The 19,397-nt window shown below is 37.0% G+C and overlaps 1 protein-coding gene across 2 annotated transcripts; it reads left to right on the top strand.

Moving 5' to 3' along the window:
• The first annotated feature begins 1,777 nt into the window (after positions 1–1,777).
• On the top strand, positions 1,778–12,113 carry LOC109238658 (superoxide dismutase [Mn], mitochondrial-like). 2 transcript variants are annotated; one of them, XM_019405143.1, is made up of 6 exons: positions 1,780–2,145; positions 3,175–3,221; positions 3,293–3,418; positions 3,554–3,610; positions 11,085–11,162; positions 11,787–12,113. In XM_019405143.1, exons 1-6 carry the CDS (start codon positions 1,860–1,862, stop codon positions 11,877–11,879), a joined length of 687 nt encoding a protein of 228 aa, XP_019260688.1. In that variant the 5' UTR covers positions 1,780–1,859; the 3' UTR covers positions 11,880–12,113. The 2 variants fall into 2 exon arrangements, with proteins under 2 accessions (XP_019260689.1, XP_019260688.1); XM_019405144.1 differs by lacking the exon at positions 3,554–3,610 and having other exon boundaries at positions 1,778–2,145.
• Positions 12,114–19,397: the final 7,284 nt, after the last annotated feature.

The raw sequence follows: 19,397 nt of genomic DNA, 5'->3' as shown, positions 1-19,397 counted from the left end.
ATGCGTTCATTTTGCTCCTTAAGCTGTTTCTGCAAGGTTAGTACTAAATTTTGTAAATCAGAGTTAACTGGATTACCTGGGTCTCTCTCTTGTGTTTCACCAGGGGTTCCACCGCTGCCTGAATTAACCAATCCTGAACGAGGATTCTCCAAAGTGTTGTTGTTTGGAGTAGATGTGGGTGGAACAACAGGTAATTGGCTAACAAAAGCTTGAAGAGCGTTATTGACTTGAGAGGCAATAAGTTTTTGCAAAGCCTCATTCATGGTTTCAACATTTTCGAATTGAGCCTGTCCATCTGTGTGAGATCCATCAGGAGTGCCTTCACGAGACCATCGTGGGGAGCCTCGTGGAGAACCTTGTGGAGAGCCTCGTGGGGAATCTCCCTGAAGTTGTTGGATTGTCTGAATTTCTGGGTTTCCTTGAGTGTTGTCATTGTTGTTCGACATGATTGATGCAATCAAGAAAATTAGGTTGAGATATGCTTGATTATCAGATTCCCGGTAACGGAACCAATTTATTTAACCAAAAATTAGATTTTAGGTCAAAGCTTGAATTTAGAAGAACTCGGGTTACTGATTCGAAAAAATATATAAGAAAGAGATTTTGATTAATATAATCAGAAAGCAAATAAATCAAAGTATATTCCAGTAGTGTTTTTTCCGTGTCCCTACAGTTGTTTGTGACTTTCCCTTTTATAGCTGCTTTGGGAATACAAACTTTCCCTTTGTCATAATAAGACAATTATGGGTAATTAATGACCTTAAATGTTACGTTATGCAATCATATACATTAAATACATATTCTCTAACGTTTCTAGTATTTAATACTCATTAAATGCTGTATCTGGGCTCTTTTTTGCTGTCAGATTCATTCCTTTGTCTTTTCTCGATCTTTGACCTTTGAATGTCTTGAATAGGTACGAGCGTTGAATTATTTGTATGATTGCTCGTGCCTTCTTCATTTATCTTGCTCGTATCTGTTGTTGCTCGTGTCTGTTAACCAACCTTAATTCTTTGACTGTTTGATCAGTCTACGTGTCATGACACGTCACCATATATATATAAATACAATTTTTCCCAATACATTTACATCGATGCATATTAATTAAACACATTAAACACGGGATAAAGCAACATCTAATAATAATACTTTGCTTAAGTATTTGTCAGATTTATTCCTTACTTGTATTAGTAGAAAATAGCATTATCGATAAAATAGTTAAAGTGTGTATAAGCTGGTTCAAACATTACTGTTGTAAAAGAAGGTACTTTGCTCACATAAAACCAAATGGTCCTTGTTATAGTACTATTTTTTTTTTTGGGGTGAAATTCAAAAATAGCCAGATTTACAAGTGATAATTGAAAAATAACTACAATTTCAAAAATAATCGAAATTTAGTCACTTTTCATATAAAGATAAATCTGTACGAAAATACTATTCAAAATTTAAAAAATATTATTGATTCCCAAATTTTCAGATTCATATACAGGTGCACTAATATCCAGTATATTATGCTGAAACTTTTCGTATTACAATAAAATAGTGCTATTTTTTAATGACTAATGCTTACTGTCTTTCAATTACCAATCCAAAAACTGACTATTTTTTAAAAATAGCCTAAAAATGACTAATGCTTACTAGCTCCTGATATTTTTACATTTTTTTTAGCTTTAAAATTGAACTAAATCCAACCAGTAACACCTGGCGTAAAAGAAAGAGGGCATCTTTCAAGTAACGTCACTCTCTCGACCGACATATAAAAACGCACAGGATAAAGTTGAAACCTCACACTCTGTATTAGTATTACTATCATCTCCTCCACTACAGAGTTGAATTCGAAAACATCGAGCAACTTCCAAATGGCACTTCGAACTGTAATGACCAAAAGGACCTTGACCGGAGGTCTAGGGTTCCGGCAACAACTCCGCGGCGTACAGACTTTCTCACTCCCCGATCTCCCTTACGATTATGGTGCCTTAGAACCTGCTATTAGCTGTGAGATCATGCAGATTCATCACCAGAAACATCATCAGACTTACATTACAAATTACAATAAAGCCCTTGAACAGCTCCATGATGCCATCACTAAGGGTGATTCTCCTACCGTCGCTAAATTGCAGAGTGCTATCAAGTTCAATGGCGGAGGTAAGTCCACTTTCTCTCTCTTTGTGCTAAATTACAGAGAATTTATACATCCTACACTAATTAATTTGGGATTAGATGCTGTTGATTGATTAATATAACTCCCTCCGTCCCATTTTATGAGATGATGTTTGACTGATCACAGAGTTTTCACATAAATAAAGAGTTTTGAAACTTGTGTCTAGAGTAAGTCATATATATTTGTGTGTTATAAATTATTTCAGTAAGGTAAAATGAGAAGTTTAAAGTTAAATTATTTTTAAGTATAGAAAGTTACCAAGGTAAGGTATGCATATATACTACCCTCCCCTACCCCACTTGTCGGGTTAAATGGGTCTGGTGTTGTTGTATCAATTTTGGACAGACTAAAAAGAAAAAAATACATCACATATAAGTAGTTGATTGATTGATATTAATTGGTAGCTCTTGCATCTATTAGCAAGAGTTGAATTCACATTGTACTGAGAACTGAGGGATTGAAGTTGTGAAGAAATTCACATAGAATGGGAGTTGGATGGTAAGATGGGGGATTATCTGGGAAGAATTGTTTGACTATTATTAATCATCATTCGACCCGTTAAATGTCAATTCAAAGAAATTTTTAGGCATCTGCCTGGGGATTATAATAATCAAGATCAAATCTAATCAAACTAGTGATGTAAATTGAGTATCCAAATGGTTGTTTTACTTCCCGGAGAAGGAGAGAAATGATTAGATACTCTAGTGATTTTGGTTTATTTATGTACAAAAGCAATTATATGGTCCCAAAAGAAACTAAGAGTTGGCGTGAACTCTTGAACTAAAATATCAACTGGTGGATTATTTATCAGCCTGGATATACCTTGGTTTTCTCAACCATGCTTGTTTTCTTACTTTCCGTGGTTACATGCTGTATAACTTGTGTTCATGTGATTGTGAAGCCATTTCATGTATCATGCTTGTCAATTGTCAAAGTATATTGATCTTTTTTGGATAGTGAAAATATATTGCTCTTTCATTCAAGTTAATTTTCCTGGCCGTATGTTCATGCAGGTCATATTAATCACTCAGTTTTCTGGAAGAACCTTGCCCCTATTCGAGTAAGCTAACTTCCTCAGATACTTCTTTCTGTGTTGCAGGGAAATAACTTAAAAGCTAAATCATATTGCAGGAAGGTGGTGGCGAGCCGCCGAAGGGTTCTCTTGGCTCGGTAATAGACACTAACTTTGGCTCTCTTGAAGCTTTAATACAAAAGATGAATGCGGAAGGTGCAGCTTTACAGGGTTCTGGTTGGGTGGTAAGTTTGCACTTTTTGTTTCTTCCGTAGATTGTATACCGCAGTATTGGTTCTTCAGTGGTGAGTGTTTGGTCTCTAAGATTCTGATTCTGTATCATGCTTTCTGTTTCTTCTTTACATTTCCTTCTATGCAAGTGGCTTGCTCTGGACAAAGAGCTGAAGCGCCTAGCGATTGAAACCACCTCAAATCAGGTAACTTATCCTTGCTTTATGGTGAACTCTTTGATAGTAAGCGTCCTCTTAATAGTTGAAGCTGATTGTCTAGTTTATTCATATTTCTCCGCTTCTGTTGCCACTCTATGATTATGTAATAATCAACAAAAAGAGAAAGGAGAAGGCACAAGACGTTAATCTTTGTGCTGCTTCAAGCTATGTTACTCGGACTCTTCAAAAATGTTGTTGGGTGCGTGTAGGATCCTCCAAATTTAGTGCATTTTTGGAGGATCGGACACAGGTGCGGCAGCACTTTTGGAAAGTCCGAGCAACATAGGCTTCAAGATTATGAACCTGCACTCATAATTTGTCATTCATGCTTAGTTGCACCATAGTAAAAGGTGATACTATGTGTTTATGATGTTCAGATGGATTTCCTGTTCTTAGATCTGTCCGGTAGTTGTGGCTTCCCTTTTCTTTCTGGAATAAAAAATGCATTAAGAAAAGGTTTAAAGCTCCTTTTGACCATGTAAAGATTCAGCGAAATCCATCAAGATGTCAATATTGTTACATTGTACATCTTACAGTTGCACCAAAAAAATTGTGAGCATCTATATTTGTTAATTTGTACAGGCTTAAACCGTCTTTCAAAGCATCTGCCCCGTTCCTTCTACCTATTCCGTAGAATGCATAAAGAATTAGGTGCCCGAAGAGACTTCAGTCATTTCTTAATCGTCTGTCCAGTTTCCATGAGTGCTCGTCATTGTTCTTGGATCACCAACTGTATACCGAAAAAGGTTTAAGACACGCCCCAAATCTATCGACTATAATCACAGTGAAAAAACATATGTGATGGAGCTTTGCAACAACTTGAAAACAAGTAAGCATCTATTGCATATGCCCATAGCCCTTGTTTGTGGACTATCTTGAGTGAAACGTGTTAATTTGCTGTTATCCAAGCAAACAGGAACGTTTTGCTGGAGCTTTATCTTTCCAAATAATTGTCCATGTGGCTGGACCTCCTCTGTTATCTGCGGCGGTTCAATACTATTGGGGGCTGTTAGAATAGTCATGTAAATAGGAGTAAATAAATAACCCTAATCCAATATATGTTAGGAGTAGGACATGTTATGTGTGTATATATATAGGGCTCATTGTAACATATGTATATACATCAATAATATATTTTCTCCCGTGCTTTCTCACATGGTATCAGAGCTACGGTGAGAAATTTATCGTTGTGCGTCATTCCAGCGATAACCGGGAAGAAAGAACTCAGTCACCGTGCAATTTTCCGGTGACCTAAGTGACTTATTGCGTCAAAGTCACTAATTAACAGTGTTGTGCAAAATCCAACACCACCACAAGGTTCCCAAGAGAGATCCGACCAAACCCCAGAAAAAATCACCGGAAAATAGCCCTCCACGCGCCGTCACGCGCCTGTCGGAACTCTGCCGCCGGCGGCGCGTCTGTCCCACGCGCCGGCGCGTGAGGCCTCTTCCGGCCATTTTTCGGCTTCGCTTCTTCAGGACAGTTGGATCGCCCTGCAATTCCGAGCCTGTCCATATTTTTATTTTTTAATTCCGACCACTTTGAGTTTTTCCGGCGACTACACTGATTTTTCCGGCAGCTACAGTACTTTTCCGGCAAACACAGTGTTTTCTTCATCTGTCTCAGAGAATTTTCAGTTGATTCTTTTTTGTTATTTAGTGATAATCCAACCATGTCTTTGGGAGTCGATGCTTTCGGGTCTAGAAACCCGAGTTCTGGCAGTTTCCGGTGTTATGATTACCTCAGAACCTTTAATGGGAGGTTCAAACTACTTAGATTGGGCTTCATCTGTCGAGTTGTGGTGTAAAGGTCAAGGAGTTCAAGATCATTTAACAAAAAAGGCTAGCGAAGGTGATGAAAAGGCCAAAACACAATGGGAGAAGGTCGATGCTCAGTTATGTAGTATCCTGTGGCGATCTATTGATTCCAAGTTGATGCCCTTGTTCCGTCCATTCCAGACATGTTATTTAGTTTGGGAAAAGGCTCGTAATCTATACACTAATGACATATCTCGTTTCTATGATGTAATATCGCGAATGACAAGCTTGAAGAAACAGGAATTAGATATGTCTACTTACTTGGGACAAGTTCAGGCAGTCATGGAAGAATTTGAGACGTTGATGCCAGTTTCTGCTAGTATTGAAAAACAACAAGAGCAACGACAGAAGATGTTTCTAGTTCTTACACTCGCTGGACTCCCTAATGACCTTGATTCAGTACGTGACCAGATTTTGGCTAGTCCAACCGTCCCCTCAGTTGATGAATTATTCTCTCGATTACTTCGCCTTGCTGCAGCACCTAGTCACCCAGTGAGCTCATCACAGACACTTGACTCATCTGTCCTCGTATCCCAATCAGTGGACAATCGGGCATCTCATACTATGGAGAATAGACGAGGAGGAGGTCGTTTTGGAAGATCTAGACCCAAGTGCTCCTATTGTCATAAACTTGGACACACTCGTGATGTATGCTATTCTTTACATGGCCGCCCAACCAAAAATGCTTATGTTGCTCAGACTGAGACTACAGGTAACCAGGGATTTTCTTTATCTGAAGGGGAGTATAATGAGTTCCTTCAGTATCGAGCAAGTAAGCAGACATCTCCACAAGTAGCTTCTGTTGCTCAGACTAATACTTCTGTTGCTGGTAATTCTTTTGCTTGTGTTTCCCAGTCTAGTCCTCCTGGACAATGGGTTGTGGACTCAGCCGCTTCTGATCATATCTCTGGTAATAAATCACTTTTGTCAAATATTGCGTATTCACAGTCTCTTCCCACTGTTACTTTAGCCAATGGGTCTCAAACCAAAGCAAAAGGAGTTGGACAAGCGAATCCCCTACCCTCTGTCACTCTAGATTCCGTTCTCTATGTCCCTGGCTGTCCTTTTAATCTTGCATCTGTTAGTCGTTTGACTCGTGCCCTCCATTGTGGTATATATTTTATTGATGATTCTTTTATTATGCAGGACCGCAGTACAGGGCAGACGATTGGAACAGGACTTGAATCAGAAGGGCTTTACTACCTTAACTCCCTAAAATCCTCCAAGGCATGTCTAGTTACAGATCCTCCGGACCTAATTCACAGACGTTTAGGACATCCAAGCTTATCCAAGCTTCAGAAGATGGTGCCTGGTTTGTCTAGTTTATCCACATTAGAGTGTGAGTCATGTCAGCTCGGGAAACATACCCGAGCCTCCTATCCTCGTAGTATTGAGAGTCACGCAGAGTCTATTTTTTCTTTAGTTCACTCTGATATATGGGGTCCTAGTAGAGTCAGTTCAACCTTGGGATTTCGTTATTTTGTTAGTTTTATTGATGATCATTCAAGATGTACTTGGATTTTCTTAATGAAAGATCGTTCTGAGTTGTTTTCTATATTCCAGAATTTTTGTGCTGAAATTAAAAATCAATTTGGTGTTTCCATTCGCACTTTTCGCAGTGATAATGCCTTAGAATATTTATCCTCTCAATTTCAGCAGTTTATGACTTCTCAAGGAATTATTCATCAGACCTCTTGTCCTTATACCCCTCAGCAAAATGGGGTTGCAGAGAGAAAGAATAGGCACATCATTGAGACTGCTCGCACACTTCTCATTGAATCTCATGTTCCGCTGCGTTTTTGGGGCGATGCAGTTCTCACAGCTTGTTATTTAGTTAATCGGATGCCTTCCTCTCCCATCCAGAATCAGATACCGTATGCAGTATTGTTTCCCCAATCACCCGTATACTCTGTTCCCCCTCGTGTTTTTGGGAGCACTTGTTTCGTTCATAACCTAGCCCCTGGGAAAGATAAGTTAGCTCCTCGTGCTCTCAAGTGTGTCTTCCTTGGTTATTCTCGTGTTCAGAAGGGATATCGTTGTTACTCACTTGATCTTCGTAGGTACTTTATGTCCTCTGACGTCACATTTTTTGAGTCTAAACCTTTCTTTACCTCTTCTGACCTTTCTGACCCCCTTGATATATCTGAGGTCTTACCTATACCGACCTTTAAGGAGTCTACTATAGCTCCTCCTTCACCTTCCGCCACAGAAGTCTTACCCGAGTCTCCTATAGCTCCTCCTTCACCTTCCGCTATAGAAGTCTTATCCATTCCAACCGTTGAGGAGTCTAGTGTGGCTCCTCCTAGACTCCCTGCCACAGGAACACCACTTTTGACATATCATCGTCGTCCGCGCCCAGCATCAGGTCCAGCTGATTCACGTCCTGCACCTGACCCTGCTAATACTGCGGACTTGTCTCCTCTTAATCAACCGATTGCACTTCGGAAAGGTATACGGGCCACCCTTAATCCTAATCCCCATTATGTCGGTTTGAGTTATCATCGTTTGTCATCACCCTATTATGCTTTTCTATCTTCTTTGTCCTCTGTTTCCATCCCTAAGTCTACAGGTGAAGCATTGTCTCATCCAGGATGGCGACAGGCTATGATTGACGAGATGTCTGCTTTACATACGAGTGGTACTTGGGAGCTCGTCCCTCTTCCTTCAGGTAAATCTACTGTTGGTTGTCGTTGGGTGTATGCAGTCAAGGTTGGTCCGGATGGTAAGGTTGATCGTCTTAAGGCTCGTCTTGTTGCCAAAGGATATACTCAGATATTTGGGCTCGATTACAGTGATACCTTCTCTCCTGTGGCTAAGATAGCATCAGTCCGCCTTTTTCTATCCATGGCTGCTGTTCGCCATTGGCCCCTCTATCAGCTGGACATTAAGAATGCTTTTTTACACGGTGACCTTGAGGATGAAGTTTATATGGAGCAACCACCTGGGTTTGTTGCTCAGGGGGAGTCTCGTGGCCTTGTATGTCGCTTGCGTCGGTCACTTTATGGTCTAAAGCAGTCTCCTCGAGCCTGGTTTGGTAAGTTCAGCACAGTTATTCGAGAATTTGGCATGATTCAGAGTGAAGCTGATCACTCTGTATTCTATCGGCATTCTGCCTCGAGTCTCTGTATTTATCTGGTGGTCTATGTTGACGACATTGTTATTACCGGCAATGACCAGGATGGTATTACTAAATTGAAGCAACATCTCTTGCAACACTTTCAGACTAAGGATCTGGGCAAACTAAAGTATTTTCTGGGTATTGAGGTCGCTCAGTCTAGCTCAGGTGTTGTGATCTCACAACGAAAGTATGCCTTAGATATTCTTGAAGAGACAGGAATGACAGGTTGTAGACCGGTTGACACTCCGATGGATCCGAATTCTAAACTTATGCCAGGACAGGGGGAACCTCTTAGCGATCCTGCAAGATATAGACGGTTGGTTGGTAAATTAAATTACCTTACAGTGACAAGACCTGACATTTCCTTTTCTGTGAGTGTTGTGAGTCAGTTTATGGATTCTCCGTGTGATAGTCATTGGGATGCAGTTGTTCGCATTCTTCGGTATATAAAATCAGCTCCAGGCAAAGGTTTATTGTTTGAGGGTCGAGGCCATGAGCAGATCGTTGGATACTCAGATGCTGATTGGGCAGGATCACCTTCTGATAGACGTTCTACGTCTGGATATTGTGTCTTGGTAGGAGGAAATTTGGTGTCCTGGAAGAGCAAGAAACAGAATGTGGTTGCTCGGTCTAGTGCAGAAGCAGAATATCGAGCGATGGCTATGGCGACATGTGAGCTAATTTGGATCAAACAGTTGCTCAAGGAGTTGAAATTTGGTGAGATTAGTCAGATGGACTTGTGTGTGATAATCAAGCTGCTCTTCATATTGCGTCAAATCCAGTGTTCCATGAGAGAACTAAACACATTGAGATTGACTGTCACTTTGTTAGAGAAAAGATACTCTCGGGAGATATTGCTACAAAGTTTGTGAAGTCGAATGATCAGCTTGCAGATATTTTCACCAAGTCCCTCACTGGTCCTCGTATTAACTACATATGTAACAAGCTTGGTACATATGATTTATATGCACCAGCTTGAGGGGGAGTGTTAGAATAGTCATGTAAATAGGAGTAAATAAATAACCCTAATCCAATATATGTTAGGAGTAGGACATGTTATGTGTGTATATATATAGGGCTCATTGTAACATATGTATATACATCAATAATATATTTTCTCCCGTGCTTTCTCACAGGGGCCTAAAGCCAATCTTCCATAAGTGGCCTTTAATAATTTTTTATAATAAAAAAAATTTCATATATATTATTTATTTGAAATAATTTTCTAGCTTTTTCAGATGCAAAATTATGAATATTTATTTTATAATCAATTTCTTCTAATAGTTATTTTTCAGTTGATAATATAGTAAATCCATTTAATCTCTTGCGCCATGGTTGATCTTAAGTAAGATTTTATCAATTTTAATTTAAAAAATTTCTTTCAAATTCTAGTTTGTGATTGAGGACGACCCAAGACAACTGTTACAGGAGTTGGTACCAGTATTCTATATGCAATATAAGTATTTGAAAAAGAATCAAGTCTTTTTATTGGATTGAGTATATCGATTAGAGTACTATCATTTCTTCTTTTTGGGATTGTGTCAAAGATTTAACTTTTTTTCCCTTAAGTTTTGAATAACCGAATTCATACTTTATATTTGGCATATTTAAATTTGAATAAATACTATAAGGATAATATATGCGTACGTATTGAAAATATCAAGAAAAACAAACGTAGATGAAAACTAGTACTAAAAAATTGGAATAGAAGAACCTGATTCATTAATTTGATGTGAAAATAAATATTTGTTGCTTTCAATATACTTCTGGTAGGCTTTAGCTTGATTGACGAAAAATACGGAACAATATGATCTCTTTGTGGGACAAAGAAAAAATATAATAGTAGTAACGTTTCGTGAGAACTGAGAAAGATTAAAAAAGGAATTGAATATTGCACAAACCAAGAAAGAAGGTGGAAAAGGTTTACATAATATTTAATGAGAAAAAGACTAAAGAAAAAAGAATAATCAGTTAATTCCTTCCATAAATTTTGCATTTATACGTTAGGAGCCCATTTTTAAGAAATTAAATATCTTTTTTTTTTTTTACCAAAATATGTAATAAGAGTAAAAATACTTGATTAAAAAAAAAGTATTGGGTAAAAAATGGGGCCCCCTAAAATTGGGGGCCTAAAGCTTGGGCTTTAGAGGCTTTACCCAAAAGCCGGCCCTGTCTGTTATTGAATTGAAACTCATAACAAAATCCAATTGTGAATTTTCCCACTTTCCCTGCCTCCCATATAAAAGAGTCAGATCCTAACTCCCAGAGGCCTCCTGTTTTCCAAATCGTGGTTTCCTCTTCCTGGTTTTTCCTCCGAGTTTAGTGAAATTATGTAAATTGGTTCCTTCATTATTTGGTTTGATCACGGTGATATATCAGTGTTCTGAAGCGGGGTTTATGCACTGATTAAGTCTTTGATTTTTTATATTCTATGTCAATTGTGTACAAGATAGCACCGCATAAATGTTTCTCGACAGAGTGATTGATGTTAGTCAAGGTTTCATGTGATAGTATCTACTTTCTGCAGGATCCTTTGGTTACTAAAGGACCGAACTTGGTTCCTCTTTTAGGCATTGATGTTTGGGAACATGCATACTACTTGCAGGTATAATTACTATGCTGTGGCCTAAACAGGATATATCATTACATATGATGCAATGACTTTCCCCTTTGTCTTCAAATGAATATTTTGCCTCTTTTCTCCTTCAAGGTTAGAACTTAGAACTAGATGCTCTTGATACTAATACATTGGATAAAGTTCAGAAATCACAGAAGCCCGAGATGTGCAGAATTCATTATATTGAATGAAGCGTGTGGAATTATTTTGATTTAGAAAGTAAATATTTTATATATTTGTTTAGGTCTTTAATGCCCCCTTCACGTGCAGATCTATTTTTTCACTTCTTTTTTTCCTTGAGCAAAACACGAGGAATTATTTTTAGTAATGGGCGACAATAAGATTGGACTGTAGGAACCATTGCTTTCTTACATTGTATGTCGATTTGGGTGTACCAGCTAATCTAAGAGTTTAAGTTAGATTTGATGCTTCTATACGTTATCTAGGTCTGCATCAAATGCATCGAAGACCTAGCTGTCTTCTAGGATCTCGTATGCACATGCATGTTTCTTGGAAGCCATTACTTGTGTATTCTGGACTGGCTAATTCGATCGCTGGTGTTCTTGTGATCAAGAGTTATCTAACACCTTGCTTTTGCTCTTCACAATGCAGTACAAAAATGTGAGACCAGATTACCTAAAGAACATATGGAAAGTTATGAACTGGAAATACGCTGCTGAAGTTTATGAGAAAGAATGCCCTTGAACGGAGATATATACCGTGATACAGAGGACATGGCCCGTGTTCGTATAAATTTTGACTGGGTGTTTAGTGCCTATGTAGTGGCTGGTTAATGTACTGTGTGTAGATACTGAATAAACGCCTTTGGTTACTAGTTTTGCCCACGCTTTCTGCAGCTGGTCATCCAATTACAATAATACAAGAAAATTTGCATGTCTGGTATACAAAGTTAAAATGTTTAGTTGCCTTGTTGATTTTTTTCTATCTTCAAAAAAACAATCAGCATTTTTATTTGATTACTGAATAAGTAGTTGACATTAAATCACGATTATACCATGATACGAGAATGAATATGTCGGATACATGCATCATTATCGACGTCTTATTATCACATTCTATTAACTTAAGCATCAAAACATAAATCTGGCCACGGCATGTTTTGAAGTGTTCACTAATCGATGAGTAATTAGCTAAGTCATGGCTAAGATTTGGAGAGACCAAGTCTCTTTCATTAGTGTCTCCTAGAATTTAGGTAACACCATGAGTATTGGTTACTTAGAGGGTTTTCTATGGACCTATGAAATTTCAGGCAAGGCCCGCCAATTTTTTTTGTTTTTTTGTTTTTTTGTTTTTTTGTTTTTTTACAATTACAGCATATATTAATACAAACGAAAAAGTAAATATAATTATAAAATTATATTGCACGACTTCGGAACGCCATAAAATAAAGGGAAACTCACACAAATATCCCAAATAAATCTCAACTTACCAACTTCTAGCCATTAGTCATAGACTTACCAAAACTATCCAACAAAAATTGAAAAACCAAATAATAGGGTTCTTTCTCTCAAAGAATCACATGCAAAAATCACCTTCCATATTTTTAAGCGTGAATAGCAACACTAGATACAAGACGAAAAGGAAATTTCATGGACGGGGTAGCAAATAAGGTGATGAAATACGAGAATCTATACAATATTCCAAAAATCTAAACAAAAAGGAACTTTTTCAATGGGTATAGTTGAAATTCATTGAAAATATATAGATAAGTCAATATACAAAATTTGAGGAAGATTGGAGGTGATTTGGACTGGTTTTGTATCAAAATTCGTAATTAAATCGAGTTCAAAAGTCTTCTGCGACACATGTATCAAACATGTATCATGCATGTATCTCACAGCTATACATGGATATACATGTGATACACAATTGATACAAATATGATACATATGTGATACACAAATGATACACAGTGTGATACACATATCATTTTTTTTCATGTTCAGCTTTTAGTTCGAATTTTCAATTCAAACTACCTCAAAACTTCACCAAATCATCCCAAAACTGAGATTCAAGCTCCTTAAGTTGTGCCCAATCTATTCTAATAACACCCACTCAAAACAAAGCAAAAATTTGATTTTTTTTGCTACAAATAGCTAATTGGCTAATTTGGCTAATATTAGTAATATTTTATCAATTGGCCAATTTTTGTAATGAGCTACTTATAAATGGACATAGCTGGTAATTTTCCTAAAATAAATCCAAAAGTCATGGTGAAGGAATGAGTACTGGTCACCAAACTGTTTCCTATGGACCTACGAAATTGCAAGCCAATCAGAGTTCGTCAAAAAAATTCAACAAAATCAATATGTACTAATACACACGAAAAAGCAGATATAATCATAAATTCATGTTGTATGTCCCCGCATTGCCATAAATGAACCCGAAAGTCATGGGCTCATGGCCAAGCAATGAGTATTGGTCACTAGGTCGTTTACTATGGACCTCGGAATTTTAGACCAATAGCAATCTGTCAATTTTTTATTACTATTATTTTTTTACAAAATCAGCATGTACTAATACAACAGTAATAACCTAGTGAATTTTCACAAATGGAGTCTGGGGACAAATGTAGTCTAGGGAGGATAGAGTCTATGCAGCCTTACCCCTATCCTAGGAAGGTAAAGGGTTTGTTTTCGATAGACCCTCGGCTAAAAAAAAGAAAGAAAAGAAGCAATGGCAACGAGTAGTACCAACAACAAGATATTAAGGAAGCGAATTAAAGATAACAATCAAACGATAGGTAGTAATAGCAATCTAATAATAAAAGGATGACATATTAACACTACTACCGGCTTGAGAAAGATAAAGGGATATGCTCGACTACGAAATGTAAGGTCAATTAGAGTCTGTCAAAAAAATTCTAATAAAACAGTAGTACTAATACACTCGAAAAAGTAGAAATTATTACATGACCCCAAAATACCAAAATGAATCTGAAAGTCATGGTCAAAAGAAATGAGTATTCATCACTAGGCCATTTCCAATGGATCCATGAAAATTCTGGCCAATCGGAATCCATCAAAGAAATTCTAAAATATCAACATGTACTAATACACACAAAATAGAGTATAAAACTCAAATTCGTGTTGCATGAACCCGAAATATAAAAAAACAAATCTGAAAATCATGGCAAAGTGATGAGTATGGATCACTAGACCATTTTCTACGCGCCTACAAAATTTCAGGCCAATTGTAGTCTATCAAGAAATTTCTACAAAATCATCATGTACTAATACACATGAAAAAGTGGATATAATAATAAATTCATGTTGCATGACCCCAAAACACAAAGAAAACAAGTTCGAAAGTAATGGCGAAGTGATGAGTATTGATCACTAAGCCATTTTCTACCGACCTACAAAATTTCAGGCCAATCAGAGTCCGTCAATTTTTTTTTTTTACAAAATCAGCATGTATTAATACATACAAAAAATGAGATATAATCATAAATTCGTGTTATAACTCCGAGATGCCATTAAATAAACCTGAAAGTCATTGCGAAGCAATTAGTATTTGTCACTAGGACGTTTCCCAAGAACCTACCAAAATTCTGGCCAATTGGAGTCCGTCAAAGAAATTCTACAAAATCAACATATACTACTCCCTCCGTTCCAATTTATGTGAACCTGTTTGATTGGGCACGGAGTTTAAGAAAAAAATGAAGACTTTTGGAATTTGTGGTCCTAAACAAGTCCAAATGGGGCCCAGAGTATTTGTGTGGTTATAAAAGCTTCTCATTAAGGGTAGAGTTGCAAGTTTAAGCTAAATTGTTACCAAATATAGAAAGGGTTCATTCTTTTTGGAACGAACCAAAAAGGAAATAGGTTCACATAAACTGGAACAGAGGGAGTAATACATATTAAAAGGTGGATATAATCACAAATTCGTGTTGCATGATCCCAGAACACCAAAAAATAAACCGAAAAGTTATGGCAAAACAACTAGTACTGGTCACTAGGCCGTTTTCTATGGACCAACAAAATTTCAGACCAATCGAAGTCCGTAATTTTTTTTTACAAAATCAACATGTACTAATACACAAGAAGAAGTAGATATAATTACAGATTCGTGTTGCAGACCCTAAAATACCATAAAAATGAACCCGAAAGTAATAGCGAAGTGATGAGTACTAGTCACTAGGCTGTTTTCTATAAACCTATGAAATTTCAGGCCAATCAGAGTCCGTCAGAATAAATATTACAAAATCAGCATGTATTAATGTAAATGCCTAATTTTTGCTCTTGACTTTTTCTTTACATTATAATTTTTAGAATTCTTATGTGTGTATTTTTAGGCTTTTAAATTAGATTATGTTAAATAATTTGATATGAGGGTTAGAGGATTGGGTTTAATCATTTTTAAAGCCAAAATTGGCCCAAATATTGGATCAAAATCGGTGGCCCAACAATCCAAGACTTGCTCCATATGCTTTGGCCTGGAAGACTTCAAAACTACGTAGTTTTGTTAGTTTACTAAGATCAAATCCTACCCATCCATTCCATCTTGATCCAACAGCTCTCATTCACTCTCTGCCCTAGGTATATAAAGCCTAAAATCCCAAAAATTTTTCCCCATTCTCTTATTACTCCCCCCTTTCTTCTTCTTGTCTCTTCTCTGTCTCCTCTCTATCGCCTCCACCGGCCGCCGCCCATCTCCGCCAGCCGAAAATCGCCGCCGCTGGCGGACCACCTCCAATCAACCCCATTTTTTCACCCTATGCTCTCCTAACTCCCTCATTCCGAACCTCCAAGCTAAATTCCCCAAAAACCCCTCAAAATCCACGAATTTTAGATCTAGGAAACCCTACCCGCCACCTTTTTGCCCAAATTCGTAAAGTTCCGACCACCACCACCCTACAATACTTACATCAACGGAAAGAGCTCCTAAGACCTATCTATAGATATCAATCTCAAGATGAAACTCGGACCACTAATTTTTCGGCCGCCGGCCAGCCACCCTCTCGCCACTGTCGCTGCACCACTCCTTCTCTGTTTTAGCCCAATTACGACCAAAGAATACTCATTTCCTTTTGGTATGACACCAAGTTCATTGAATTTGGTGTCTACCAAAATGAAATAAGTGTTCCATGGTAGGGCAGCCACTTCTTGGCATCTCCGACGTCTCCTCGTGGCTCGAACAGCTTCAACCACGCTCCTTAGGTATTCCGTCATCTCTTTATTTAATTTTTGATTTTTTTTAGTTGTAATACGTTAGTTCCAGATTTTAATTTTAGTTTTTAATTTTTTTTGGTTGTTTCTTGTTAATTAGAGTTTTTAAGTTAGGTTTATTTAATTAGTTATCTCTATTTAGTTTAGTTGTTTGTTAGATTATTATGATTAAACGGGATCTTTAGTGTATTAGTTAAATCGTTTACTTAGTTAATCAATTATTTAGTTGTCGAACGTCATTGTCCGATTGTTAGCAATGCTCGTCTAGTCTCTATTTTGAGAATTAGTTTGTGAATTCAGTTGTTTGTTCTATGTTTAGTTTGCACAAATCAATTTGTTTTAATCTAGTTAGTTTGGGTTTTAGTTCCATTTGAAGTCTTGTTTCTATTTTGTCAATTGTTAGTTGTGTGAGTTTATTTTAGTTTAAATTAATAGGGTAGTATTGATGTTGTTAAAATCTGAAGTTTTTATGGGTTTGATCATGACTTAGCGTACTAGTAGCTTACTTTTGACTAGTAGGGTGGCTGAAATGACATTTTTGCTCCTTGCTTCTGCTATAGCAGATTTTCAGGCTGTCCTTTCACCTTTTAGCCTTTAAACACTGTTTAGCATAAAAAGTCAGTCTTTTTTGGACAGATTTTTGGTGAACCAAAATCTGCCCAAAAAGTGGCTTTCTTTGCCTACTAAAAGGCTGCCCTTTCCTCATTTTACGTAGACTCTACCATACATTTGCTAGATATTTTTACATACTAAAAAAAAATACAATTTTAGGAGCAAAAATCAGCAGCTGACTTAAAGAAAGTAAGCTGAAATGGTGAGCTTTAGGAGTGAATCTTAGAGTGCAAACTTTTAGAAAAGTATAAGTCTTTTTTAGAGTTCATTTATGGGTTTCTTCTCTAAGTTTTTTGGTTGTTTTAACATGGATTTACTGCTGTTTCGCTGCTGTTGCGTTGCTGTTTGTTGCTGAAATTCAGTCCCTCCGTTGCTAATATTTCTTGTTGATCAGGTATTTCCTCAACTGTTGTACTACTTTTTGGATCAAGATTGAAGGGAAATGAAGTGATTCAAGTCCTTTTAGTATATTGTGGTTGTGTATGACATGTTTAAATGATGTTTGGGTTGTTGTTTATATTGCTTGAATACTTACTATATTAACATTCTGTTTATGCCTAAGTAGGAACCCGTAATTTAGTGTTAGTATTCAACGCTTGCATCCTTATCACTTATCACTTCTACTTTAGGTTAATGATTAAAATCAGTTGAGAAGGCTTCTATATCTTGCTGAAAATTTTATGCTGTTAACTTGTAGATAGATTTTTTAAGATAAGTGCACTTTAAGCTTAAAGCTCTAGTGCTCAACAATAGTGGAGTTTTTTTTTCAGTTTAATTTTCATCTGCTTAAGGCCTGTAGTGTGTTGAGTTGGTATGGGTTATTCATCTAAAAGTTTTCAATTAGTTTACTATTGTAATTATTGTTAAATTAAAAGAAAAAAAAAACAGGATACACTAGTAGGTTATTAGTTGATTTGTAGTTGTGGATAGGCTTTAATATGTATGGGCCAAAGTGAACTCAAATTCAGTCAGGCTCATTATGAGGTTAAGAATGCTAGCAGCGCCATTTGTCTTTAATAGTAAGGTAGCTTAATGCCAAAAATAATAGAATTGGCCATTTTAAATCCAACAAACAAAGCTGGTCCAAGTTTCTAACTACAAGCTTTTCAAATAGTTTTTCAATTCATCATATTTTCTTTTTAATAATTATGTAACTTAATTACCTGTGTAATTTAATCACCTTAATAATTAATTTAAACGCAAGGCAACTAGTAGGTGCGTTTTAACTTTTTCATTCACGGACTCGCTTGCGTAGCGTGATATTAACTCTTAATATTTTAATTCAATAATCTCATACTATTTCTACTAGCTTTAATTATTTTCTAATTTAATTAATTCTTTTGATAAAATTACGGTATCACTTGCGTAGCGCGATACTTAATATTTTAGTAATTTTCAAGTGTAGTAACTTTTTTTTCAAAAGTAATAATGTACTAATTATCCTTGCCATAACTGCGGATTCTGATGCGTAGCGCTGTTATGATAAAATTAATATATTTCGTCTCGATCACGCATTCGCTTGCGTAGTGTGGTTATGACATCTTATTATTCAAAATTTTTCTTTAATTTTTCTAATAATCCAGATATAAAAGCGGCTAGGTAAAATATAAAAATCATATAAAGATCAACTCGTTCAAAATTAATTAAAGCCAAGTTTATGTCAATAAAGCGACCATGCTAGAACCACGGGACTCGGGGAATGCCTTACACCTTCTCCCCGGTCAATAGAATTCCTTACCCGAACTTTGTTTTCGCGGACCAATAATAATAGAGTCAAACCTTCCTTTGACTAGGGATTCAAATACAAAGGTGACTTGGAACACCCAAAAAAATCAATTCCAAGTGGCGACTCTGTAAACAAAATAATCCCTATTTCAAAATTGTCACTTTAATTGGAAAAACTCTTTAACCCGCGCACAATCCATAACATATATATATCTTTTTTGGGGTAAAAAGGGGTGTGACAGCTCTGACGACTCCACTAGAGATCAACCAGAATTCGAGCTTGTACATGTTGACTTTTTATTTGGCTTTATTAATTTTATAAATATTGTGATTTATTTGTGCTTAATGTGCTACCTGTTCGCTTTTACCGTTTTGATATTGTAGAACTGTACATATAATTTGTTTTCTCATGCACCCCCTCCGAGTCTTCTTGAAATTAAAATTGGGAATTTGCTTGACATAGCCCGCTTTCTTTGAGATAGTAGAGGTGCTTGTCACCAGGTGAAGGATTTTAGTCACACATGTTTTAGGCGGGGAGAACCACTAGTTAAGCCGGAAAGCAATGCTACCGGTACACTGACCCTCCTCGACTCAAGTTGTCCGCTAGAGTAAGCCAGTCTAGATACCCTTCTCCACCTGGATTTAAACCTAGAAGAACAAACATGCCGGATATCCCTAGTAGGTTCGCTTTATG

This window comes from Nicotiana attenuata, unplaced genomic scaffold (assembly GCF_001879085.1).
Source record: "Nicotiana attenuata strain UT unplaced genomic scaffold, NIATTr2, whole genome shotgun sequence".
NCBI lineage: Eukaryota > Viridiplantae > Streptophyta > Magnoliopsida > Solanales > Solanaceae > Nicotiana > Nicotiana attenuata.
The sequence above is the reverse complement of the archived record's forward strand: the minus strand, read 5'-3'. Positions and strand labels throughout refer to the sequence as shown.

Coding starts and splice junctions, on each gene's coding strand:
- LOC109238658 (XM_019405143.1), top strand. CDS start 1,860: ATGGCACTTCGAACTGTAATGACCAAAAGGACCTTGACCGGAGGTCTA. Junction 3,222..3,292: donor AGAACCTTGCCCCTATTCGA/GTAAGCTAACTT, acceptor ATCATATTGCAG/GAAGGTGGTGGCGAGCCGCC. Junction 3,419..3,553: donor TACAGGGTTCTGGTTGGGTG/GTAAGTTTGCAC, acceptor CTTCTATGCAAG/TGGCTTGCTCTGGACAAAGA.